General features: G+C 36.5%; 1 protein-coding gene across 7 annotated transcripts in view; it reads right to left on the reverse strand.

Moving 5' to 3' along the window:
• The window catches only part of GTF2I (general transcription factor IIi), a 67,825-nt gene that overhangs the window by 31,090 nt on the left and 9,295 nt on the right, over positions 1 to 27,440 (reverse strand). For 2 of the 7 annotated variants that reach the window (XM_085314915.1, XM_085314886.1), the window contains exons 3-12: positions 21,486 to 21,620; positions 20,612 to 20,795; positions 20,393 to 20,421; positions 19,123 to 19,171; positions 18,315 to 18,358; positions 16,737 to 16,814; positions 10,872 to 10,928; positions 10,042 to 10,098; positions 6,680 to 6,742; positions 4,670 to 4,771 (exon numbers count right to left, since the gene is read on the reverse strand). In XM_085314915.1, the coding sequence (XP_085171041.1) occupies positions 4,670 to 4,771; positions 6,680 to 6,742; positions 10,042 to 10,098; positions 10,872 to 10,928; positions 16,737 to 16,814; positions 18,315 to 18,358; positions 19,123 to 19,171; positions 20,393 to 20,421; positions 20,612 to 20,795; positions 21,486 to 21,620 (798 nt within the window). Of the gene's footprint in view, positions 1 to 4,669; positions 4,772 to 6,679; positions 6,743 to 10,041; positions 10,099 to 10,871; positions 10,932 to 16,736; positions 16,815 to 18,314; positions 18,359 to 19,122; positions 19,172 to 20,392; positions 20,422 to 20,611; positions 20,796 to 21,485; positions 21,621 to 27,440 lie in introns of all 7 variants that reach the window. The other 5 variants (XM_085314877.1, XM_085314869.1, XM_085314898.1 and 2 more) reach the window with 3 other exon arrangements.

Consider the following 27,440-nt stretch of genomic DNA (forward strand, 5'->3'; position numbering starts at 1 on the left):
CCCAGGCTAAAATAAGTCCAAGAATAGTTTCTCTTCAACAGATCAGTCAGTAGTTCTCACCACCACCAGGGGCAATCTCAATTTTCCAGGCACTGTTGATAGTTATCTAAATCCAAGGACTGAAAATCTTAATTAGGAAAGCTTGATAAAGCTTACAGTGAGCACATTAAGTTGTTTTYGCGCAAATCTGTACAACTATATGGGTCAGGAGGCATCATGCCATCCTCTTCCTTAATCCAGTATTTCCCCAAGTCCTGATGTTGCAAGGCCATCCACATAACTACTATTTCTAGAAGAAGATGTAGGTTGCAAGACAGAAGTTACCCAAATCCAACTGTGTCTTCCATGGAAAACTGGATTTAAGTCAGTATTTTAACATCTTATTTTCTRCCTATGACACCTTCTTCTTACAGCTTTTTGTACCATCTGAATTTCTTTAGAAAAATGCCACAACTCTTTTGTAGACTGTACCAGATGCCAGCTGGCCTTTAAGAACAAGTCAATAAGCAATACTTACAGCTTATTTCTTACACTAAGATTTTAGTTGACTAACTGTAAAGTTCAAAAAGTGAGGCCATTCAAGCTATTACATTTCCTCTTGTCAAAAAACTGTTGTATCAGACAAGACAGAATATTGAATTTTGAGTCCATATCAAAAGGGTTTTAAATATTCATTTCAGACCAATCCCTACAACTTTGATCACCATTTTTAAGCTTAAAATTTTTTAATGCAATTTCATGGATATCAAAAGGACAGCATGCTTCAGATGTGGGAAAGAATAAGGCTTTGTCCACACGGAAAAGGGGGTTTTGGCATGCTGCCTTGCATCCACACATAAATCTCTTATTCTAGTTACCTGGTGTACTTCTTACATCAATTAAGCTGTTTGGAAAGTGAAATTATTATATTCCAGAAACAATTTTATATTTTTATAAAATAACACCCTTGTGGATAAATCTGTTTACTTGCTTCTGATATCCTTCCTACTGCTATCCTACACTGGATAGTTTCTTAGCTGATAAACATGTCAGCTGAATATTTTCTCCTCCAGTGTCACTTTGACAATACAATATTGCAGCCTTTAACAGCAGACGCATAGCCAAATGAACTTTTCTGATTCCAGCAGAACTACAGACCGCATTTTGTGTTGACCTATAGAACAATGCATTAAAGGCAGCTCYACCAGTGAGAGTTGGGAAAACAGGAATTCAAGGGAAAACCCTGCTTCAACAAATAGAGCTGGTGAACACACACCAGCAGTCCTGGGACAGGGTTTGGAAAGACACCCAAGCAATGTCAGACTGCAACCCAGGGAAATAGTCACAGAGCTGACAGCTCTTCTTTTCATCAATCTCTGAGGCAGGCTGAGCAGAAGAYTTCCTCCAGTCAAGCTGTTTTCTTCAGAGGAAGAACAGCCAGGAAGAATGTCATGCCATACATGACAATTGTATAAACATATTTAAAATAATATTGTTCTCAATAGTGGTTGTTGCTACAATTTTGGGAGAAGTTGCTCATACCCAGCTTCTCCCCCCTGGTCCTGTTAGCTTGCTCAGGAAAGCACTCTTACATGAGCCATTAGGTTGTCAAGGGTTTATTTTTCTCAGTTTTCGTATTTTACRACCATAGACCAAATATTCAACACCCGCTCCCCTGATGGGAACATTACACGGGTTAATAGTCAAACATATTGCAAGGCAAGCAATGTTTATTTGTAACAGTGGATTTGGAGAGAATAGGCAACTGAAAAAAAAACACAATTTTGTTCATATTTTGACCAACACACTGATCTTCTAGCTACTTTCGTATTTTAGGAGTAAACGGGCAAAACTAGGGTAGAGAGACATTACAAAATTGAAATGCGCTATAGGTAACTAGGGTTATTCTTAATCAAACCGTCAGCATTATTAACCCCTTGTATGCAGACCAGTTATTGAAAAAAACCCACACTTTTGTCACACACTTTTTGCTTGTGTAATAGAATTGAAGATCTAACAAAAAGCTAAGCTGGTATTCCATTTTGGCAAGCATTCTGCAAAGTAGTTCAGCTTTCCTGTAGACACCAAAATAAGTGGTGTTTTTCTTCCATTCCTATGCTTTCTGATAGTGGAAACACCATCCTAGTTTAGTACCACTCCTGAATTCTTCCCCAGCCCGTCCATGGTCTTTTTGATTTACACTATTCTCTGCCACTTGGGGGCATGCTCCAGATAACACGCACTAAAGTAAGGGCAACCTGCACAGTGCATACAAAATTATGCACAGTTACTAGGCACCTTCCTATTTCTGTCGACATGCCACCAAGTACTGCTGCAGGGAAATAAAACAGAAAACACATGCCAAATCTAAATATACTGCCAGACTGGAAAAAAAACAGTGTTCAAATGAATTTCAAAATGGGGAAAAACTAAGCAGACTTTCCATCACTCTTACCACATTGCTCTCAGAGAGATCACCTTGAGACTACAGCTAAGGGGACTTCTTTCCTCTAAAATGCCACGACACGAGTGATCAGAGGTTTTGGTCCTTGAAGCTTCTGAGCTTTTGATAAAGTCTTTAAGTAAAGCAAAAAAAAAGTTGTAGGAAGAGACTTTCACTGACAATATAAGCACCTTTCAAAGAGATATTTTTCACTGTATTTTCACCATAAATAGCTGGTTCAGAAATATATTTGAAATTCAACCTTCCTTTCCAAAGATTATCAACTTCCAGCATGCATTTTACCAGATATTTTTCCTTCCTTTCCCCAAGTGCAATAATTTTGTTTTCCACTGACTCCCCGTYTGCATGAAATGAGGAGCACAGCTCACCATTGGCCTGTTTCGCTCACCACTTGGGGTACCTGATCTCTGACTCCATCAAGATACATAGAAAATCTCTGCAACTCACAGCTATCAAACATCTGGGTCACATTAATGTTATTTAAAATACTAAAAGCACTTATCAGATGAGACAATTTTTCTCTCAGGCATCTACATATCCTTTTCAGTCTTTTATGTGCATGCGCTATTGTCATTCTCATGATGCTAATACATACTCATGATATAATTATCTCCTTACTCCTGTCTAATTGCCTAAGAAAAGACTTCATTAGACAGGCGTGCAACATCTTCTAAAATGTCTGAACAGCAGCACTGCAACCACCAAAAGTTCCTTTCTTTTTCTATTATAGCAAATTAAGTCTATTTCTCCAAACCATCTCAAGTCGATTCTGTGGTTTAAGCAGACTTGTTGCACCACAGAGAAATAACACTTTCTGTAGAAGTACAGACATTAATAGGAAGTGCAATAACCTCAATGCAATTTAGGAGGTCTGGTTATAAAGATCTGCAAATGAACTTCTGTGAGCTGCAAAACATTATAATCTGATTGCATAGCACATGGTTATAAGCAAGATTTTCCTAAGAACAACCCAGAGAGGTATCTTACCAAAGTCAACTTGGAAGCACCAGTGAGTAGGTAAGCTGGGAGACAGTAAATAGCCATGCTGTTCTTTAACTGGTGTTCTAACACTGCAAGCTCAGCCAAGCTTCTACCATTCTAATGTTTTATTACTGTTGCTGTCCATGTTTAGTTAACATCATGATCTATTCCCTTCAAACACTGCTGGCCTGTCAAGTTTAGATGCTGTGTTCTACTAAGTGAATATATTCTAGGAAAAGCTCCTGAAGTATTAACTACTCCATATTGTCCTTTACTAATGTTGCCATAATGTTTTCCTGACCCAACCAAAACTTACTAATGTTACACATGGAACTGCCTATTCAAATTAATGATCTCTCAAGAATACAGTTCTCAGCAATGTTTTATTCATGTTTGCTGAAATTTGCATGGAATTACACAGAGTACATGCAAAACATGTCAGAACAGGTTCCAGGAGGATTATTTRACTCCAAATTCGAGAATTCCTAATAAGCATCTCTCAAACACCGTGGCAAAGGACACATTCCTGATTGCAAAGGACTTTACAGAAGTAGGTTATCCGCCTAGAAAACAGTCCAAAAAATGGTCAAGAGGAGAGATACGGATTTGCAACCATTCATATGGGAAGTGTCTTAAATCAGAAYACCTATAGTATGTGGATGTATTTCTGCAGTGAAAACGCTACATCAGGTATTATGAAAGAACACTGCTAAAATACTCCAACTTTTTTGTGCCACAAGGATCAACTAGGCTACTGCATCTAATGGAGTTCTTTGATCACTTTCTGAAACGTGGTTCCTCTCAGTACACCTTATTGTTCATGTATCAAGAAAAAACAGCTAAGATAGGCTGCTGACCTAGGGTTTGCTGTAATTCAGTATGTTAGTGATTTCAGTCTGATATTCCCATCCAAGAAATCAGTTGAAAAAACTCTAAACTTATTTTTATTTTATTATCCTGCTTCTAACTATTGTTTTTTCTTCATTYATAGCAACTTCTAAATCGCTCGCACACTACAACGTAGACTCGTTTGCAGTGTCTATATTAGATGGTCACTCACTTTGACTAATGAGAAACAAAATAGGTAGCCTAAAGATCATTCTACTGCTGCAATAYATCTACAAAGAGCCATGGGCTTTTAAATGAATACTCCCATTGATGTGCCTCATTGCTAAAATGTGAAGCTGTCTAACATCATCTTAGAAAACAAAGCAGAAACAAAATAAACTTTAATTTTAACCTTACCAAAATTGAACTCTCTCACTTTTCTTCTCCCAGTATTGGCTGCTTCACTTGCTGACTCAGTGTTCTTCGGTCTCTTGTTAGGTGGCAAGTAGTCTTCATCATCTTAAAGAGACATAAAAGACATCACTGTTTTAACATCCAGATAACTGATGTGCCGCACTGGAACTGTTTCTAACTTCAACGCTCTAATGCAAGCATTGACCTATGCTTCATTAGAGGGCCCAATTTTGCAATAAATTATTTATCTGAGTAGCTTTTGAAAGCTACTGGCCTGTGTATGAACAATTTGTGTAAGTCAGGGAATCAGCACAAGGCACAAGTTGGCAAAAGCAAAGGTTTGTCTCTATCTTCTAAGGAAGATAGTATTGTGTTCTGAAACACAAGTGGTCATTTCATGATGACAAAGTGACCATACAATAGCAAAAGAACCTGGAAAGAAATTGTGTAGATGTAGATTTTATTTTTTATCTAATGGGAAATATCATTCCACTGAGTCTTGAAACATACTACCTACCTAGTTTGATCTTGAAGCGCTCAAGACCTATAAAAGCAGTTTCAAATCAATATAACTCTGATGGACATAAATGAAATTAATTTAACAAAAAGGTCAGCGCTACCCCAAATGCATAAAAGAGAGGGAAGAGAGAACTTCTCTATAATTCTTAATTCCTGAGGATTCACAGTATCACTGCAACGAAGTAGAAATGCAAGATTCTGACTTTCTCCTTTGTRTGTTCCAGAACTCCCTTCTGGGAGACTGGTTTTGATCCCGAGGCCAAATTCACCCATCAAACAAAAAATGTGGTCGGCTCAAGTAGCTGAAGAAAGTCATCAGATCTTCTAGCAATAATGAAAAACAAGCTGTCAGTTGGAAGAGGTCTCTAGAGGACATCTAATCCAGTCTTTCACTTAAAGTAGCATTATCATCAATGCTATTTTAGGTCAGCCTTGGCTTTGTCAAGTTCAATTTTGACACTTGCCATGGACAGATTCCACCACTTCTCTGGATGACTTGTTTGTGCCTCACTGCCCTCCTACTGAAGAACCTTCTCCTAATGTCTAGTCTGTACCTCCTAATACACAAGGTACCACTGCCCCTTGTCATATCATATGCCACTACCAAAAAGAGTTTGTTCTTTCACCTACCTCCCTTTCAAGTAGCCATTGGCTCTTACTAGACTACCACCTGTATTCTCCTCACTCCACTAAGCAAGTCCAGCTTCTCAATAACCTCTACTCACATGTCCTATGCTCTAGGCTCCACACCACCTTCACAGCCTTCTGCTTACTTTCATGGTTCTCAGCATCCATGTTGAAGTGGGGAGCCCAAAATTGGACACAGTATTCCAGATGTGACTTCACCAGTGCCAAGTAGAGAGGCATGATAACTTCTCTCAATCTGGCCATGCTTTTTCTAATGTAGTACAGTTAGGTAGTTTGCCTTACAAATAATCAGAGCACACAGTTGGCTGGTAACTCAACTTGGCATTCCCTGTAACTAGGCCTGTCCACTGCAACCGCCCATATCAGTATTAGACAAAAACTGAAGCTTCACTTATACCCTCYACAACACATCACTTCTGTTATGGTATGATTTTTCCCATAAGCTAGTGTTAACTAGAAATTTTACATAACTACAGTGTGTTTATAAAACAACATGTCCTTCAGAATGTATGTTGTAAAAGTTTTTTAMAATATAAATGAATTATTTTAAATAACGAGTATTCTTAAATACCAATGCTTGAAAAATATGTGAGAGATGAACATCTGTCAGTCACCATTTCAAAACTTGCCCAATGAGTCCAGTATGTTTYCAGTATTCTGTGGTTTTCTAAAACTTCTGGACAAGATATGTTTTTGAAGTAGTATACACTTCAGACTGTACTCAATATCGGCATATAATCCTATTCATTCAGTGAGAAGAAATACAGACATGGGTGGGTGATTGTGAAACACTTCTTTGGCATAAAAATGCCCAACAGACTGAAATCAAGGGACCAGACAACTAACCTTCAATGGTGACTTCAACTTCAGGATCCTCACTTGTTTCTGAAGGCGCATGCTGGGAGGAGTCTGAAGGGAGAAAAACAGTACTGCTGAGTGCTGGACACGGGAAAGGTTTACAACCAACTATTCAGTGATTTTGATTTTTAAATTTACACTTGTCAAAGAAGCCCACAGGCTCGATGAAATATTTTGCATYCACAGCATGCAACAAAAACAGGAGCAAAAGATACTTTACCATAAGCCTTTAAGCAATTCTAGACAAGGCTAAGGAGGTAGGGATTATACATGCTAAATTGCGTGTGCAGCAGTGCAGAGTTGGCGTTAATGTCCTGGCTTAATAGCATTAATAGAATCATAAATATTTTTCTCTTTGTTATCAAGAATTGTTAAAAATATAAACAAAGGCTGTGTGCCATCGCCAGATGATGTATTTCTTTATCACTCCTAACAACTCAGAGTGGTAACAATGACTTTCATAGCATACTGCAAGGCCAAGACTGAAAAATGGCAGGGAAATTCATAGTCACAGTGCTTTTGCTGGGGCAGTGTGCACCAATATAATAAGCAGGATTAGGCCTATTAAATACTCAGTGGGAGAAGAAGTGATCCGAATTTAACTTYGGTAAGGTTAAAACAGTGAGGCTGATCACATTGGAACTACTGCAAAACTGAATACGAGTGTATAAAAGAACACATGCTATTTTTTCTGGCAGAGTAATGCTCTGTTTTGTGTACTTGGAGGAATCAGATCTCTAAGCTGGTAGTTCAGTGTCACTTTAGTAGCAAGTTTGAAGAAATTTCCCTTTTTCACCGCTCTTCACATGACACCATGTATGGTAGAGAATCAACAGCATCTACTGAGATTATTTTAATTGGAGTTCTTTTGAACCATGTCAAATATATCATCTAGTTCTTGGAAAACATAGCATGGTGTTTTGAATTCATTCAGATCAAGTGCAGGGTAGGTAACTCAACAAATGCAACGCAGAACAACAGGAAAGAATTACAAAGCAATGGTCTTTTAGCATATATGAACACAAAGTATGCTCACATAAATAACTATTCCATCAACTGATCATTCAGAGCTTTTTTTGAGAGCATCAGAAAAGTTTCATATTTTTTATATTGGTATATATAAAAGAAATATGATTTTGGTAAATTTTGTGGAAATTTAAGAACAGTCACAAAGATTGACAAATAGTTCATCTAGTAGCCAGTACCGAATCCCTGATGAATGGTCATAATTCAGAGAAACATGCAAAAAAAGTCAAAGCAGATGGTAACAATGTTCAGGAATAAAGTTCCCAGACAGGACATTTCTTCTTAAACCATATCCAATTGCCTGGTTTTAACATTGAAGTAAATCTTTTCTAACACAGCAGTATCAGCACTAGTTTTTTGACTTCTTAGTACTTTGTGTCACCAACAAAAAGTTATGGTAGTAAGTTAAATACGCCAATTCTAAGCAGCAGCCCTCTTCACAGTTCTAAATGTTGTCATTCACTGGCATTGCCTCCTCTTACTCGTATGATTATAAGAAAAAATGTAATCATTGAGTTCACTTCTCCTATATCCTTCACCGCTTTGTCTCCTGCTTAAAGAACAGCAGTGCTTTCAATTTTTGATCATACAGAAGCTCTTTAGCTTTCTAATCATTTTGTTGCTCCATTTTCTGCTGCAGACAGGCCACCACTGACCATAATCTTCCAAGTGAAGACATATTAATATCCATATTAGCACCATATTTCCATTCCCAGGCTTTATGCACGCAAAAACTGTGATTCATCTGTTCATTCTTTTAGGGGATGAGAAGAAAGAGGACAACCACTGCCAGCTGGACACATCCACCAAGGTATCTCTAATGATACTACTGTGTCTCCAGTGTGATTTCATTCAGTTTCAAACAACTATTTTTGAGGCACATAACCTTGACTTCGTGAAGACTGAATTTCAACCACATCTTTCTGCCCAGTCATTCAGCTTCACTAAGACCTCAGAAACCTGCATCAGCTATAGCTAACCTGGGGAATTCCATCTACATGTGAATTTTGCCACTTCCTTGTTCACCATCTTGTCAAGATTACTGGAGGGAAAAAACAGTGAAAACCACCACTGACATACATCAAAAGATACTTTATCATCTCCCTCTAACATTTTTCTAAGTTTTCTACAGAGAAAAACATTAGAAGGACAAAATAATGTATCTGCATCATACTCTGTAACTTTTAGAGCAACCTTAAGAACTTTAAGTATCTATCAGATGCATTTCTTTAATAAGAATTAAAAGGATATTTGTCAAAAACTACATAAAATCCAATCATCATCAAATACTTTTTCTTCCTCAGACATTTTTGTGAAGATAAATAATAAATAATTTCATCTTACAGAATTCAGGCAAGATTGTCCACACTGTATGCCAATTTAAACAATAAATGAAATTTAAGGTAAGACTGTTGTCTGCAAGTTTTAGAATTGCTTTTAGACTTTTTCACAAATACTAACCTTCAAAAACAACAGACTGTTTTTTATTTAGCAAAAACAGGGTGTAGCTTTCAGTATTTCTTTTACAGAAAATCATAAAAGAACAGATTTATGAAAAGTATACATAAAAATCATATTCTGACACAAAGGGCCATATTCAGGATCTGTACCCATAAAATTCTAAATAGCCAAAAATAAAGCAAAGTCAGAGTCTTGGTCCTTTCATTTCATTCTTTACTTTCTTCAGGCTCTCTTCATAATTGGGCATGAACAGGTTATGGCATTATGCTTAGGAAAGCAAGATTCTCTTTTCAACTAAGGAGTGTTAATAATGCAGTCAGGAAGAGCAGAGAATCTTATTCTCCTTTATCAAGAGAAATACTTCTAAATTTCATACCCTTAACTATTGTGATTATTTACCTTCAAAGTGAAAACAGCAGCAAGAATGAGTATTGCTGCTACCATAACTTGCCTTAACACCCAAAAATACTCATGAATCAGGTTTGAGAGTCAGGTGCTTAGAATGAAACTAGCTGGAATATGATGCACGTTTGACGCCATGTAAAAACATTAAATGCTGGGTGATAGGCACCTTACTAGTGCACTTTATGGTTTAAAAGAATGATCACTCCCATCAGAACTTGCCTATAGCAAGCCACAGGGTGTCATGATTTAGGAGATTAAAGAAAAAAACAAAAATAAAGCCAGAAAAACCCAACCACGTGAAAATGCAGAAAGAGAATGGTTGGAAGAGGACATAAATGTACAACCTTAATTAGGCACCACTTTTTCTCTAAAAATATTTCTTTAAACAAGTAATATTTCTTTAAGAAAAATCCAATGATGTTAATTTATTTTCAAGAAAAACGTTTCATATCTCTAACCTTCTACCGGTATTTCCACATCTGTTCCTTCACTGCAATCGGAACCCTGGTGGCTTCCTTTAGACAAATATAAAGTAAAAAACAACCGTAATAAAAATACAAAAGGAACTACTTTTAACATCAACTATTCAAAGCAAGAATTTTCACAGGCCAAATATCTAGAACTATAACGTTCTCATGAACAATATAAAGAAGGCTCAATTTCTGAATCTTAACAATTCATGACAGTAGGACCACTCTGACCTTATCAAGTAATTCACAGCTTGAAACGTAGATTAGTTTTTTCTAGCATTTGCAAATGTGCAAAACAGTATTTTCAATATAAATCGGAAAAGGCTGAAAAAAAGCATAAAATTTTTGAGCAAATTAATTTCAGATGTTGTTCACATCCCATAAAGAACTTCTTCCACTAAACACAAACTTCCCACACACTTGTGTTCTGTATGTGCCCGTTCATCTCACACAAGCTAAATGAAAGAAATGATCGAGTTGTAGTCAAAACACATAAGCAGAGGTTTATTAAAGTTTATAATCAATTACAAAACAGACTGAATTTCATGGGGAACATATATAACTGCACTTTCAAGAATCACTAGCGCTTTAAAGTAATCAACCTGATGACCCACAGACCTTTTCTAGTTTAGAAAATAAAGCAATTAGTTTTCTTTCGTATGTCTCTTTAATCGGAAATCTGAAAACAAAGAAAACTAAGTTTTCTATTTTGTTTTAAGTTCCACTACCCTGACTCAAACAAGCAGCGCTCTGAAAAGTAAAACTCACACATTCAACTTCCAAAACAGATGTGAGAAAAATACAACTAAAAGATCTACCTGTGTAAGTTTTCGCAAGAGCAATTTTTTCATCAATCTCTGATGTTTCTGAAGGGCCTGCTTGGGAACAAAGAGAACGTCTTTTAAATTGTGTCTCACAAAAAACACACTTTCCCAGTCCTTAAAGGAATTTGTCAAATAACTCTTAACTTCATATATCATGTTCTCATTTCACAGTTTCCGTAAAGGTGGACTGGGGGAAGACTCTGTGGAAAAAAAAATCTATAAATCTTTATTCAGTTCAATAAAATAAARACATTGAGGGACTAATGTAAGAAGGTATGTACCTTTCTTGGACTACTAAACAGTTAGAGAAACTCATGCAGAACAGCAAGGTTTTTATTTTTTATGCATGAATAAACTAAAAATTCTTTTCAAACATGAAACACTGATAGTTATACCTTTTTAATGAATGTTTAATCAGCTACATCTTCCTCCTGTAATTTGTTAAAATCTGCAGTCCTAGGGAGTTCCTTTCAACTAACTTGTATCTCTTTTAAAAAAGACAAATTCTGAGAGATTAAAATCATTTACAACACTGCAAATTTATTTGCTTTTAATCACAACAGCTCCTTCATTGGCTATATATGACCTGCTTTAAAAAGGCTTCTACGGAAATCAGCACAGAACCATCCAAACGACACTTAAAAGATTAAATTAACACCACTAAAACTCTATTGCTTAATGCTATGGAGCTACTGCAGTAAAACTGAAAGACTGAACCACTTACAGCACAAATGGCTTCAAGCTGAGGAAAAGAGCACTTTATACAACAGAAATAGCATAAGCGTATCAAACTAGTGCTGTGTGTGGCACTTAGGAATATCATTCTAGAACCAACGGGAACGGAAGGATTCGGATTAATTCCTCTGGGTAAACTGCATCATTTCTGTGATCATTTGTGAATATACAGGATCTTACAACTCCCCAGAAACCATGGTCATGTAAAGGCAAGTTTAAAAGCTAATTAACAATGGATAGTAATACTTTTGCAATATGAAAAAAACTTCTATTAATGCATAAGACGGACAAAATATTTGACTCGCTTTTTCATACACATACCATACACATCCCTACAAAATAATAGAGCAGAAAACTGCTGTGATGAACAGGTTTAATGAATATTTCATTTAACTGAATGACAAATAGTGCATTAAATACTATAAGCTATTCAAGGAAGTGAAGTATTTAGGAATTACATTTTTTAAAGAAAGATAGCTGTTTACTTCGACTGGTCAGCTTTTCAAAGGCATTTTAAATGAATGGGATTTCAAGCAAGGAATCTGTACAAGTTGAGTTGTACTGGCACAACTCAGATGAAAGTCCATAGAGGCAAAAAAGCAAAGGGAGGAAAAGGAACAAGGCAGATGCCAGACTAACGTGGCAGTGTTGTAAAAAGCAAGGTAAAAAGTTCTCATCAAACTAGACAGGGATTTGCAACTATTACGGGTRAGCAGGAGTACAACACAACCCCGTTACATACTCTGAAAAATGTTTCCACAGCCTAAATTTGCTTTTATTTAAATAAAAATATTCAGTGCATCAGCCAGAAAGTCATGTCACCTCCCAACAAGATTTCTATGACATGCAGTCCTTATAATTCATAATGCACTGAGACACAGAAGTATGCATCCCATTATAAGCAAACGTCCCTCTGTAAGCATTTATTTTTGTGTCATATTCCTTAATTCAGAATTCTTGACAGGTCTGTTTTACCTACATATTCTTCAATAGTCTCTACTTGCATTATCTTCCTAGCAAATACATGTTTCAACACAAATAAAAATGGCAAAATAAGAATCTTCATCTTGTTCCTGACTTGAAAAGAGATTTATTTCATTCAAAAGAAACACTTACCAGGCTTACAGCCCTTAGGATAAAGCACAGAAAACTCAATCCTCTCAGCTTTAATGTCAATAGAAGCATATGTAGTAAACCCATCAGATTTTAAGAAGTGACTCACGTAGGCTGTTTAATGGAACCTGAAACAGCAGCTCTTTTTTCATACTACAAAGCTTCAGCAGAGAAACAGTACTAAAGAATTGTTTTAGAAAAATGATACTCTGCCAGCTTAACTTAGTAAAAACTAAAAGATGGTATTTACAAAAACTCTGAAATTTGTGACCAGGAGATGTTAAAAAAAAATCAAATATATTTCAGCTTTAAAGCATTCATTTGCATGACAGGCAGATACACATGCATCTTTTTTTTTTTTTTTTTTTTTTTTAACACTAATAAGAAAAGCTATAATCAAATAAGCTCTAAAAAAGAGTTCCATTCAGGAATACAACTATGTATGAAACCATAAAAATGAAATCTAAGGTTTTTTTTAAAAAAATACACCTAAAACTCAAGAGATGAGAACTTAATTCCGCTGCAGTAAGTACAGCGGAGGAAGGATGGTCACAAAGCTGGGAAATCTAGTTACTAAAGACTGTGAGACACTCGCATCAGAAGAAAAATCTTCCACTATGGCTAAACCTTAGAGCCTAAGCCAGAACATCTGAAGGCAGAGCAAAGCGGCAATACTTCATACCAAAGAAAGTACCAGGAACAGTTTTCATATAAAACCCGATTTTCCTGGGCAACACAGACCCACTTAGAAGCTCTGTAACATTCAGTTAGATTAAAATGTTACCTTTCACRAGTAGATAAAATACCCAACAGACCAGTATGCCCAAGTCATATACTTGGGCTGAGATTATATTCTGAAGTTAAATCTTCCTAATGAATAGCTACTGCCATAAATGGCAAACCTCTGAAATGCAGCCACTATTTTAGCATTTTACATTTATTTTTAAATCATAGTGTCATACATATTAAATAGAAATTTTAATAATATATTTAATTTTTCATCATGCAATTTATTTTTCTCTATGTCAATTTTATTTTTAAGACCGGCAGAAAAAGAAAACCACAAGAGAGATTTTATAAATTCTTTTTGTGTAGCATGCCTGTAAAGCAGTAGTGCAGAGAGAACATTCACTGGCACACTCATGTTTTGGGGTTCTCAGACGGAAGGTACCCAAGATTTTTTTCGTTCAGATGTTGCTCCTTTTAGGGTTGATCATACTTTTGAACATCATGTACATTTCTATACTGAAAATTACAGCTGTGATACTCTTATTGTTTTGCAGCTATTGACCTTGGAATAAAAATTTAGGCTTTTTTAAAGAAAAAATGTTCTAGCTTGCTAGAAATACTCTACATTCATTTACCTTTATCTTGCCAGAAAGTGTGGATATTTGAGTTATTTAATTTCCTCAGTAAGCATCTTACAACATTGTGGTTTGTTGTTTCTTCTCTACATATTCCAGCTTTCTGTTTTTTTTTTAAGATAGTATCTATAGGCTGAGTCTTACACTACTGTGGCTTAGGTGCTGCCAACTTGGATTTGCAGTTTTCGTTATTTTAAAATGRACATGACTTCTAGAATTTTGCACAATCTCCGGTGGGGAAATATTTTGTTGTCAGAGACATACTAAAAGATGTTCACACCTTTCAGCACTCCTGAGTGAGAATAAAAGCAGAGTTTATATTCCAAATTTGAMCTGTTTTTCAAACTGAAGATATTTTCATCCAATCTCATCTGGTTTTGGATKAATGTCCCATATTTTTTGGGACATGCTCACTGTAGTGTTTCTTGAGATTCCAAAACTGATAGTACTATTCAAYCACACTGTTTTAAAGAGAAGAGACGTTATGCAGTCATTTATTCATTTYTAATTGGTTTATAAACTGAACTGGTAAGTTCATTAGACAAGGGTTTATAAGCCCAACCAGCCAGTTCCTAGGACACATTGTTTACAGTCCTCCTCTTCTTGCTTCCAGTTCTCTGTTCTAATTTCAAGGCATCACAGGTAACTTTGAAGAYTGACATCCATAAAATTGATGGGATAACCTGCTTCTTTCAGATAATGTTTGGTACTTAGTCAGCAAATTACCTGCAGCAGGTCTCTACAAAGGCAACGCTTGCACATATTTATGCCACCCCGCAAAACCACAGCTTAGTCTAACTTTTCTGAAGTTTACTTCTCTGCACAGCACCATACCCATGTGAACCCCCTAYCTGCCTCCTGAATTTACAACTGAAGGCACGTTGTACAGCCTTTGCTCCAAATCTTAGTGGTAGGATCTGCAGATGAAGCTACCTTACCTTCCAGGGAAAGTGACCCAACATGACAACTTTTCTTTCTGGCTCACGGCACCCCATCCCTTCTACCAGCATGCTGGTAGAAGCATACAACTGGGAGTGGGGAAAGTGACAGTTGTTAATTGAGCATTGACTTGATCTGAAAAAATACACATTTAACTCTTTACCAGTCAGAACATTTAAATTTAGAAGTCTGTAAAGAAAGACAAAAAAAACCCAGTAAAAATCTAAATTAGACTTATTTATGATACATGTTATATGTTCCATTTATGTTATAAATGGATTTTTTTTTCACAAACATACTCCATTACAATGGATTACTATTTTGTAAGTAACTAATTTCAGAATGGATTCTTTTCAAATGGGATCAGATTACACTTGGTGTAATTGGCCCCACTCTGGATTGTTACAAGCCACGAAATGAAAGCTGTGCAGGGCTGAAAGGCAGTTTGACATGATTTGGGACTTGGCTTTGGAAAGCAACACTGATTTGGATGTCTTTAAAATATTATCTATTTTTATTACATTATATTATATGTATAAACCCATGGCCCCTGAGGCTAGGCAATGTACAAATATGAAGATAATCCTAACCCCAGAGAATTTACTTTTCAAATTATGAACATGGATAGTGTCATTCTGCAATACTGTATGGTTAATATCTCACTGCACAATATTCACATATTACATAAAATTTGTCAGTAACAGACTATTCATTCTACAATCCTGCAATCAGCTATTAAAATACATACATTGGAAAATTACCTTGATAATATTTGTGTCTAAATATGCAAAAAAATGTTATTTYGATAATATATATCATTACAAAAACAAATAAAGTGGTGGCTTGCACTCCTCTGGTTACTATACAGCTATCCCTCAGAGATTTGTGGCAGCTTTCCTGTGTTCTTTTTGTACTRCTCAGATAATTAACCCAGTGACAAATGCAAACAGGCTGAAATAATATATTTAGGGTTTTAGTTATTTTATATTACCATTTGCAGTCAGTCCTCCTTAATTTCCGTTCATTTCATCCTATAGAAATAACGATTTGTTTTGTTTTTTCAGTCTTAATTGKGGTTAAAGTACAGTGTTTTAGCTGGATATATGGAGCTGAGGCCAAGTTATAAGTAACCAAAAAATACTTTAAATAGTACATGGAGCCTGAACCACAGACATCACGAAAGTTAACACGTTTTGTCTGCATAAATACACCTTTCAAAACAACTTTAATACATATTGGTCATTCCATACAAGGAAAGTGATTGACACACTATGAAATTAACTGAAACTCTAAATAAAGATCCAACCAGCTCTAATTAGTATCATTCCAAAGTCTTCATTCCAAAGTCTTCTTTCCTGTTTAAACAGGTCCTTGGAATTACAGTCTGCATATCGGACCCTTAGAAAAAGACTAATAGGTGTCAAAGACTTTTGCCACACATTTACCAGGGAAAATGGGTCTCCTAGAGTAAATTCACCTGCAGTTTCTCCTTCAACCCAAACACAAGCATATGTGTCTGGTGAAGTTGTGCCTTAGATCTCTTAGATTAGCCTTAATAGTAGCCAGCATGGAAATTTTGTATCTAAATAGAGCTAAGCAGTTAAATTTTTAACAGAACAGGAGAAAGCAAAGAGAGGTACTGTGAGAATATCACTTAGGCAATCAAGGATTTTATGAAATAACCACACACACAAATTAGTATCTTTACCTGGAATATTATATTGATAGTAGTCAGGATCTTCTGATTCCTCCTTCACTGTTACTGTTGCCATTTCCAAAGAAATTCCTGTAGAAGCAACACAGGAATCTAATATGGACACTTAAGAGAACTGGATTCTTGAATAAACAAGCCACCCCCAAGATTTCAGCTGGTCTCTACTCCAAAAGAAGAAATGATTTGCCAGTCCTGAGATGAATGGCTACAACAACAAAAGCAAAGTGACATTCTGGTGTTTTTGTTTTCAGGTCTGGTCCATATCAGACCAGACTTAAACACTTCCCTGCAAACTAGGCATCCTTGCAAACACTGTCACAGACTTGAAGAACTAAAACTCTCTTTTTTTTCACCCACCCTCACAGCCAAAAAAAGAAAGATTTTACTACCTTTCCTGTGAAAAGCACTACTTGAACTACTCCTGCTCACTTCTCAATACATCCAAGTTCAAACACAACCCATAGATCAAATTGCACTGCTGAAGGCAGCGACACTACAGGCCTTAACCTGCTCAAACTTTCAAAAACTTTAAATTTTACTCAAACTTTAAACTACTTAAACATTCACTAAGCTGAGCTATTCTCTCCTTCACAGCATTCCCTGAATGTTTTAAAACATTTTGTCAAAAAGAAGAATTAGTTAAAGTGCCTACAAAGCAGCACATCAACACAGACAGTAAGGAGCTGATTCCTCAGAATCTTTTTTGATAGACTTCACAAAAAGCTGGAGTTAACTCTTTGTATAAGTTAAGCAAAAGCATGCAAGTGTGGTAAGTGTGGAGGCTTAACCCACTAAAGATAATCTTTAARGGTTATCAAGCCACAAGTTTAAAGTATTGAAGCGCTAAGAACTAAGGCACAAAACAGGGCAAAACATCARGAGCTTAGTTCGGCAAAGTGCTGAGAAGTGTAGCCCAACCCAACAAAATACAAAGTCATAAGCTTCTCTTTGAGCACACCTGCTGTCTCATTGGCTTTAATGGGATTATTCATGCATTTATTTTAAAGCATACACTTTAATACTGCTCTGGTACTGACTGTAGTGCCTTGCAGGATCATGTCCTAACTGTACAGGAACTTATGATAAACAACACACTTATTATTTATTTCCATTTTAGCTACAAAATGGTATTCAGAGTTCTGTCATTTTCTGTATTTTAGTAATTTTAAATAAATATAAAACTTCTCTCCACATGAGTGATAAAATCATCTTGAATTAAAATAAACTAACTAAAAATCAGGATTTTTCTCTTATCACTTAAGATTGAATTATTTACAAAGAAAGACAAGTTACTTTTGTCTACTAAATTTTAGAAATCTTCTCCATCTAGAACATGGATCCTTTTGACTAAGCTTTTTTACAAGCTTTTAATATTTGATAAACTCCACAACTGAGAAGTGGCCTTTTGTTAGGAGAGAAAAGCATTTCTCACAAAGGATAGCTTTTTACTGTGTTTTTCTTTTTTCTTTTTTCTTTTTTTTTTGGTGGTGCTTCCTATCCTTGATTAAATATAGCCTTCTGAACAGAAACTGATTATTCAGTGTTTTGCAAAGGACAAAATATTGAACATACCAGAATCCTCATTTGGTTCCGTTTTTACTTGAATGGGAGGTAAACTACAAAAATAGACAAACACATCAAACACATTTACAATATAAAGAGTAAATGTCACATTTTGGGAAAGTTCCTCAGCTRCATGTGCTGTCTAGTAACATCAAACTCACTGTATTGTTTTAAAACCAGAAAAACAGAAGATATTGCATTTTGGCTTATCCAAATTAACTGAAGGAAATTGCCAGGAATCTCCTTAGCCCACACTCTCGGGACATGCACAGTATTCAGCACATGTTTACCATTTCATGGGAAACACACTCAGAAGCACAAGAAACAGTTGTCGTTTGCTCCCTGTTTTCACAATAGTCAATTTCTGATATTTATTCAGATACAATCTGTTCATTTCCTTTTTTTTTTTTTTTTTTTTTTTTAACTGAGGGGGAAGGAAGGAACATTACATCTGTTCCCCACCACCGCTCTATCATAAAAGATGACAAACTTATCACTGACTAACAGATTTGAATTAAGAATGTTCACTGGGCTAATTAAACTTAGGGGAAACTTTGCCATCTGTTTAACTCATAATCATTTCCCCACAAACAATGGTCAAAAAAAAAAAAAAAAGGAAATTCAGCTCCATGCTTTTATATGATCCCAGGCAAGCAAAAGTTATCCAAAGTCAATTGGACAAAAAAAAGCACATTACAAGAAAAGTGCTATATGAAAATACACAGCTGATACCAGCTCACACTACACAAACTCCTCTGTTTTTCAATAGATGAAATATTTGAAGACAGGTAAAAGAACTACATTATTTTAAATTCACCTTCCCCCTGGAGGTATAATCGAATGTGAAGGATCTGTCATATGAGTTCCTAAAAAATTAAAAGACAACGTGTGAGTTTTTATACTCCATTTAACTTAAATACAAATTAAAAAAACATTGATTTCATAAAGAACTAAACTTGTTCACATCTTACAAATACCTATGTATATTTTCTATATTTACCTAACTAGAGGATACATCTCATTAAATTGCTTTATTAATCTATAAAACAACTCCAATTAAAAATTACTTCAGATGTGCACAATTCACTGTGCTTTTCACCACTCTGTCATGAGGCTGAGAGAAAATCTTTGGGAAAAATCTAAAAAACTCCATCATCTAAACTCTGACAAAAGACAGTGGATAGTTTAATATTCCTTATTTCTATGTCACAGCAAGACACAAATACATTATTTCATAAAGTCACTTAGTACACTGAAACCCTGCCTTGTATTTTCAATATAAATATTACTGGAATCCCTGTAATTTCCCATTCTCTATTCTTCTTACCGGGCACAGACAACACATTTCTAACTTTATGAATTCAGCAACAACTGCTGGCTACCTGTTTCATCTCAGAAAGTAAAATTTTTCTCTTCTGACTGTCTTCCTACAGGGATTCTGGTAGCCAGCATGCTTCAYCCTCTTCATAAAACAAATTCTCATATTTATGAATGTTGCAAGCAAAGCAATGTCATAAAAGGAATATAAAGGGATTTCTTCTAAGCTAGAAGTGAATCTTCACAGTTTCATAAAAATCACTCTAGTGCAGACTTTTGTAAATATATAGGCTTTCATAGGCACTGTTACACCCACCACTTTAGATTAGATCAAGAGAAGATTAAATCAACTTTTAAAACAAGACATAAATACCAAAATCAGTTATGTACTGGAACACTGTGCACAGCAATGTCTATGCATCTTCTAAAAATGCAGTGCACAGTCTTTCATCAGTTCAATTCTCATTCCCCTAAAATGAGGATATTATTTAATTCATACTAAGTTTAAATTCTGTAAAGGAACAAAGAATGCAATAGAATAAACTTTCTTTCATAGCAGAATGCATAAAGTAAAAGGTTATAGTTCTGTAAGTAAGGCAAATCACAGTCCAAGAATTTCTGTAACRTTTGGCACCCTATCCAAATGATCACATTTTGTGTCACTATTGCTACCTTGCTAAGTACTGGACATGATACAATGTATATTTAAAAGCAAAATTCTGATCTGTTTCAGAATCTGATCTGATTGGTCCAAATAAGTGGTAACTTACCTAGATGCTTTTTTGGCTCTAGAAAAGGCCTGTATTGAAACAAAAAAGAAAAATCTATAGCTTTAGCAAAGATATGATCACTTACTTGGCAGCATAAAATTAAAGAGGTGGCACTCCTGTTCAAGTGAAACAGGCTGCACTACATTTATTTAAAAAAAGAAGTAGAATTTATTTCCAAAACTGTAAGTGAACAGGCCAGGAGAAGTGTGAGTAAATAACCTTTTGATAATAAATGAGATCCCTGACTTGTTTTCCAAAATCCATTTCAGGGTTGAAACATCGTAATTTGCTGGATGTTTAAACGCAAGTCCTTCAGGGAGACCCTGCACTACCACAGCAGACTGGTCCCGTTGAATCTTTTCATATGGCACAGGGACTACTGTTGACTTTCCTAAAGCTTTACCTAGAAACAAAAGGAAATTTGTGAGAGGTAAGAAGCATGCAAGTTTCCCACAGTTTGTTTTTCATCTCTCCCCATTGTTATTTCCAAGCCCTACAGATTAGGAGCACTGCAAAAGTAGTGCTCCTTTTCTAGGAAAACTTGTTTTCTGCTTCAGTGGGAAAGACATGAAGCTTTGCCTTCAGAGCCATTGACCAAAGGTAGGAATCATGGAAAAGCAAAACAAAACAAAAGAAAATCCAACCTAACATAAACCCGTAATGCCATGACTTCTTTGCTAGAAGATGAATCGTTCAGAAAAAGCCTTACTTTGGAGGGACAATAAGCTTCCTCTTCAGCAAACCAAAACCCTGACACCTGTGCTAAAGGTAGAAAAATAAAAGGTGCAAATCTATACAAGAAATCAAGCATTGCAGGTGTTAATATGCACTGGAACAAACTGAAATACAAAGGCTTTCTTAAAAGCTAAATACACTGTTCTGTGCAATATTCTCAAAGTTCAGATCCTACAAATCTCATAAAAACAAAAACTATCCATGATATAGGTATGTTTTAGAATCGGTATTAAACATTAAGCTTATCACACTGATAGCAGTAGAGTTGGGAGGCCAAGATCATATACTACTTTCCCTCCAACTCAAGCAAAAATTTAGAAATCTAGAACAGCTATTCCAAAGACTTAAAAGCACTCACCATAGCAAAAGCAGAAGAAGTCCTCTACAGACTTTCTGAGAGCTTCCAGTTCCACAATATCCACTGTCAGTCTGTTTACAGGTGATATAGTCTTTGTTTTCTGCAGCTCTGCAGCCCTCTCCTCTTCTGTAACACCTAKAAGTTATTTATAGAAATACAATACAATACAATAAATTAAAAACCCCAGTACCAACTTGCCTGAACTTGGAGCAGACAGTTTACAGGGTTTCCTGCTGAAGATCTGTAAGAACTTCTTTGCCTTACAGGCAAATGTACTGATCTACGCTGACAATATATAGGCAATATATAGGCAAAGGGTAATTTACATTTACACCATAATTATTATATGCTGTTTATGACCCTCATAAATATCACCCTCTGAAGTGTAAAAATGATGATGAATTAAGGGACATGATCAAGTAGATTGTTTTTGCATGAAGAGGTAGAAAAGACTGTATTAATCCCAGAAGGGCATAATACAGCAGCAAAAAATGCAAAGCTGACAAGAAACAAGGACTGAGATAGCCACAGGGGAAAAGTCAAAATGCCTGTATAGAGCGTCTCATAGCTCTCTAGCACTATTCCTGATGTCTTATTCAGCAGTTATGTTATATCCTGTTCTGTTTATGCTTTTGGGCGTAACTGATCTTTTTATGCAAGGGATCTGACTTTTGGTACAACAGCTCTTTCATCTTTCAAAATATTTTTAAGTACATATCTCCTACGGCCAAATTGGAGAAATTATAATCACGCTGTTGGCACACAGCACAGATAATGAGGAGATCTCAGGCCCCTATATTTGTTTTCTTTCAGTAAAAGTCATTGCAAAAGGAGTGAACAAATAAAGTCTCTTTCAATCTCAAATAGCAATCAGACGTGATCATTAGAGTTTGTAGCCTTTTCATCACCCAGCTCTTGTGAAGAGTTACTGAGAATCTGGGCAAACACGGGCAAAAATAACACAGATATATTCTGCACATAAAAGAAAAAGGAAGATCCATGTCCATATATGCAACAAAATGCTCAATGTTTAAGTTGTGTCATGATTTTGTAGTGAGCAATAGTGATAAGTTTGAAACACTGCAATCTGCATTACAAACACTGCTAACATAGCAATTTTAGGCTAATACAAGGAAATAAATATTAATTTGAACAACTGATAATAAATACATCGTGAAAGGAGTTGAAGCAGCAATACATTTACTAAAAACACATTTATCATTTTTAAAACTCTGATCTTCAATAAAAGCATCTATTCCTTCCTCTACAGACCACATGCCTGCTTTGTGCCCTGGAAACACACCCTCAAATCACTTTTAAATCTTCAGCTCTTTGAGACTGAAACTATTGCCTTCTCTGGCGATAAAATACATGGGCTATGGCAGGGCCTACCATGATGCCAAAAATAATGCAAAAGGGAAAATATTATTTACCCATGGCACAGGAGCTAATTTAATGACAGTTCATAAGATGTGCYTGTAGACTCAAGGATAAACTATCAAAATTTTCACATCCTATTACATTCAATATTGCTTTATATTTTTTCCACGTAAAAGTGATTCAATGAAAAACTCTTTATTATTTTTTCAAAAATATACCAACATTTTCTTAAGAAAAAAATCATGAAGATGACACTGCTCATGTGCTACTAAAAATGAAAAAAAAAAGAAAGATGAGACATGGGAACTTCCCTTCTTATCCAGAGAAAGACATTRTTGTTGATTTTTACTACATGATCTTTATCTAATTTCCTAGCTCACACATCGCATCTGTTTGCCCCCCTAATCTCTATTAAATTTGTCAGTCAATTGTGGTCAAATTTGACAAATGAGATCAAGCCCCAGAGATAATAAATTTGTACAAGAGCTCTGCACAACAGCTCAGACCCAGGAGCCCTTTGTTTCTCCCTCCTCTCTCCTGCAGTAATATTCAGTTCAGTTGACTTGGCCCGCTTGCCGGCCAGGGGACAGTGGCTGGCTGGCCAACAGCAACGCAGCTAACACTTGGCCAACCAAGCATGTTCACACAGGCTAACTGACCATCATACAAAAACCTTAGGAGATCTTTGGTGCTCCAAAGATCACGCTGACTCTTATCTAGCTGCTTTGAAATATTGTTCAATTTGGTAGGCAACCTCTTCCAGAGTTGTAAAAGAGGATTAYTGATGTATTATTGAATGCACAGATTTAATAATGGCAGTAAAATTTTAAGGTGCCTAAGTTCAGATGCTTTTGTTGTAGACAGGGATATCCTGCTGAAGCCTCWCAGCCCAAATCTGATCTAGAAGGTTATTTTATACAGCCTCAGGAACATCAGTTTAAGCAAATGCACACAGGGATCTTACCATTCAAACAGTACAGGAAGTTGGCAGCACTGACTGGGATCAGCAACTGCTCTTCTGCCATGACTTCCCCTATCCCTTACTGGAGGATGCACAATTTACAGGCTCTATAGAAGCTCTGGCCACAATTAGTAGGGCACCAAGAGGAGATTCCTGAAGCAGGATTCAGGCTAGACTCAATAGAGGGTACCCCTGGGGCATGTGGTTGACCAAACACATCAGTAAGTTAACTAAGGTCAGAGCATCTGTGCTTCACAGCAGCTGCCTAAAGAGCTAAGCCACAGCGCTTTGATGGTGATATTAGGGCAGGAAAGAGGATTGAGACACCATCAAGCCCAGGGCAGTTGCCCCCTTTCTCTTCCCCTGCAACCCAAGAGAGTTATAGCAAAGAGACRGATGGAAAGAGTAAAGGACATAAATATTTCTGCAACAAGAGCTAGAGGAGAAGTAGGGGAGGGCTATGCTAATTGGGGGCTGTACTTATAGGGTAYATGGTTTAGTAAGTGGGGAAGGTTTTATGGTGAAAGAACCACATTGCACACAGCTGGGAATATAYTGTGGTGCTAGTCCAACTGCTCTGCAAAAGCTAATCCAGAACCAACAGGATTACAGTGACCAACTAGTAACAATCCTCAGTTTGCAGTCTGAGGCCCTAGATGACAGTGTCTCTAATCTTCTTGTATCATCAAGGTGTTTTGGTTATTTAGAACATCCTACCCTCTTACTTGTCTTGAGTAACAATAGACTGGTTTTGATAGTCCAGTCTACCATTGGGCTAGGAAAAGAATCAGTCAAGTAGCATGCAGCTTTTCCTAGTCTCATGAAAAAGAAATGTTTTCTTTAAAGCCTGAATAGGTTGTTTTAAAAAGGGGGGGGGGGGAAGTCCTCTTACAAAAATTCTAAGTATCATTTCTGATAGCACAAAAAAGGGAATACTTGAAGTGATAAAAATTTCAACGTGAMCATTCTTTCCTGTATTATGGCAGCAATTAGATAGCTACACATTGACCTCACACAGTCAGATTAACTTCCCGTCTTAAATAGCAGCTATTATGCTTATCACTCAATGGAGAGATTTACAGCTCAGAAATATAAGAAATCTATTTTGAAGGCCCACTAAAGCAAGAGACATTCTCTGAGTACAGCAGAGTAAGTTAGACCCTAAAGTACATGTGTCTTCAAAACACAAGGGAGAAGCTGCTGTTTGGAGGAGCAATGCTGCATTTCTCCTATGAAGCAAAGCATGCCCAACAGGATGTACCATAGACAGATAACGTAAAAGGAACACTGTCCACATCTCACCAAAGAATCTGAGACAAAAATCCCAAGTGTTAGCAGATGAAGAGTTTAATTAACTGAAAAGCTCCTCAAGAATGTGACCTGAAGATGAAGTGCCTCATAAACTACAGAGAAAAGTTGGCAGGATTGAGTAGCTGAAGTTTACAGAGCTCCACACTCCTCTAACAAAAGAGTTAGTCCCATGGTATGCAAGGCATCTTTTAATAGCATCAGAAGGTTTTTCATCTCCCAGGTGCAAGTCCAGAAAACCTGAAAGCAATTATAAGAATATGAATGTCATCTACATGGAGATGCCCTTGGAGAGAAATTCAGGGAAGAAAAATCTTTAGAAGAACAGCACTCATGCATATATATATATATTTTATCCTTTGCACTTACAGAAAACTACTCCCTGAAAATAACTATCAACAATCAAAGAGAGAAAGTGTAATGTAATAGTGTTTTGCTTTGTTTTATAACACATCAACCCAGATTATCTGCAAACTATAGGTCAYCCAATTCTGCTACTACGGAAACTGGACATTAACCCTAATTAAAGAAAAATCACATTATGATGATCAAACATTCAAAACTCCTGAGGCAGATATAGGAGCCAGAGATCAGCTATCTACAATAATTTTGTTTGCAACTTGGAGAATTACAAGATGGGTGGTCTCCACTGAAATATTAGTGAACTTCCTTATCAGTCTTCTTAAACTCTTAGTTTCATAATCCTTCACTGGCTACCCAGAGACAGAAACATGAAAGGTTTCTGCTAATCAACCCAAGCGACCCATCTCCAATAAGGTCTTAAAGTCTTCTCTTGTAAGAAGTCAGGTACCCAGACGTGAAACAAACCTAAAAACAGAGTGGAGAGCCTTGAGCAAGCCAAGGCATGGCTAAAGCCAAAGGCACTGGAAAGAAAAGACGACTGATCTGGCACATGAACAAGAGGAATCACTCTTCCTGACTTAGCCACGTATCTAGAGATATAGAAAACATCCAAATTGTCAATACTTAATTAGGCTCGCWCATCAAAAAGACAGGCTGGCATTCAAAGGCAGTGAAATCAGCACCCTTGTTACAAGAAAGTAAGCACTCTTGAGAAAGGCAGGCAGAAAATGATCTCCTGAAATTCTTTAAATATAACTTTCGTCTATCTTATTCAACAGAAATATTAAAAAAAAAACTCTCTCTTTTGAGCACTTAGGAAGAGAGGTAAACTTACTTGCAAGACAAGGCAAACTACCAGTGAAGCAGAACTKAAGAGAAACAGATTACTTCAACCCTAACACTATGTAAAGAAGGCTGCAAAGGAGACTGCCAGAAAAACAGATGGCTAGCTAGGATTGATCACCAACTTCAGGTAAAGGTAAAGCCCTTTTACCGATCTAGAAAGTGAAGGGGAGAGGGAGGAGAATAGCTCAAAGAAATACATTATTTTTCAAGCTGAACCACTTAAGTGATGGAAACAAGGGGGAGGGAGAAGCAGATCTAGCTCAACAACAAATACAAGGATATTTTCTCTGGATTTTACTGTACTAACTGTAACATTCCTAGCAGTTATCTTATTTCTCCTCTTTATTTAAAGATGTAGTCTAGATAAGTTGTGATCTGTTTTGAAAATACTGACCCAGTTATTAAAGAGTAGATGATGTACTAATAGCTACACTCCACAAACAGGAAACAAAGTGGTTCAAACAAAAGTCTTAAATAATAGAAGTCTTGTGGATTTRAAGACTAAATACAGCTCAGTTTATCCAGCAGTTAGGGCTGCAAGTGAAAAAAATAAACTAATAACCCTGCTGCAAACTAGATGAAGGCATGGAAGCTGGGACCAGATGTGAACTAATGCTTCTGCTAAACAAAATGAGGCAAATGCTTTGAGGCTGGGACTGCTGTAGCCCAGAGTGCAAGAGGTGGTCGTGATGCTTGCAGAAAATGTCTAGCCTTTCCAGTAGTAACACGGGAAACTGCATAGTTTTTATTAAATAAAAAAAAAAAGAAGGTATCTTGTAAACTTGAGCAATGAGGACACACTATACACATGGTAATGTCCTAGGAATATAAGAACTCCCACAACTAAATCACAGTTCTAGGATTTTAAATCATATACAGCCCCAGGTACTAATGCTAAAGAACACCTTACATGGAGCTGCAGAAGAGCAGGAAAGGAGATGCACACAAGAGTCTGCAGTTATCATGCCCACAACTTTCCAAAGTAAAAAGGATTATGAAAGTGCCCCGTAATCAACTCTAGGCAGAGTCGACCAGGTTAGGAGAATGCATCACTAAACTGGCACGATGCAACCCAACTGACAACATAAAATGGACAG

Source organism: Rhea americana, unplaced genomic scaffold (genome assembly GCF_003343005.1).
Source record: "Rhea americana isolate MKP2758 unplaced genomic scaffold, rheAme1 scaffold_111, whole genome shotgun sequence".
Lineage (NCBI taxonomy): Eukaryota > Metazoa > Chordata > Aves > Rheiformes > Rheidae > Rhea > Rhea americana.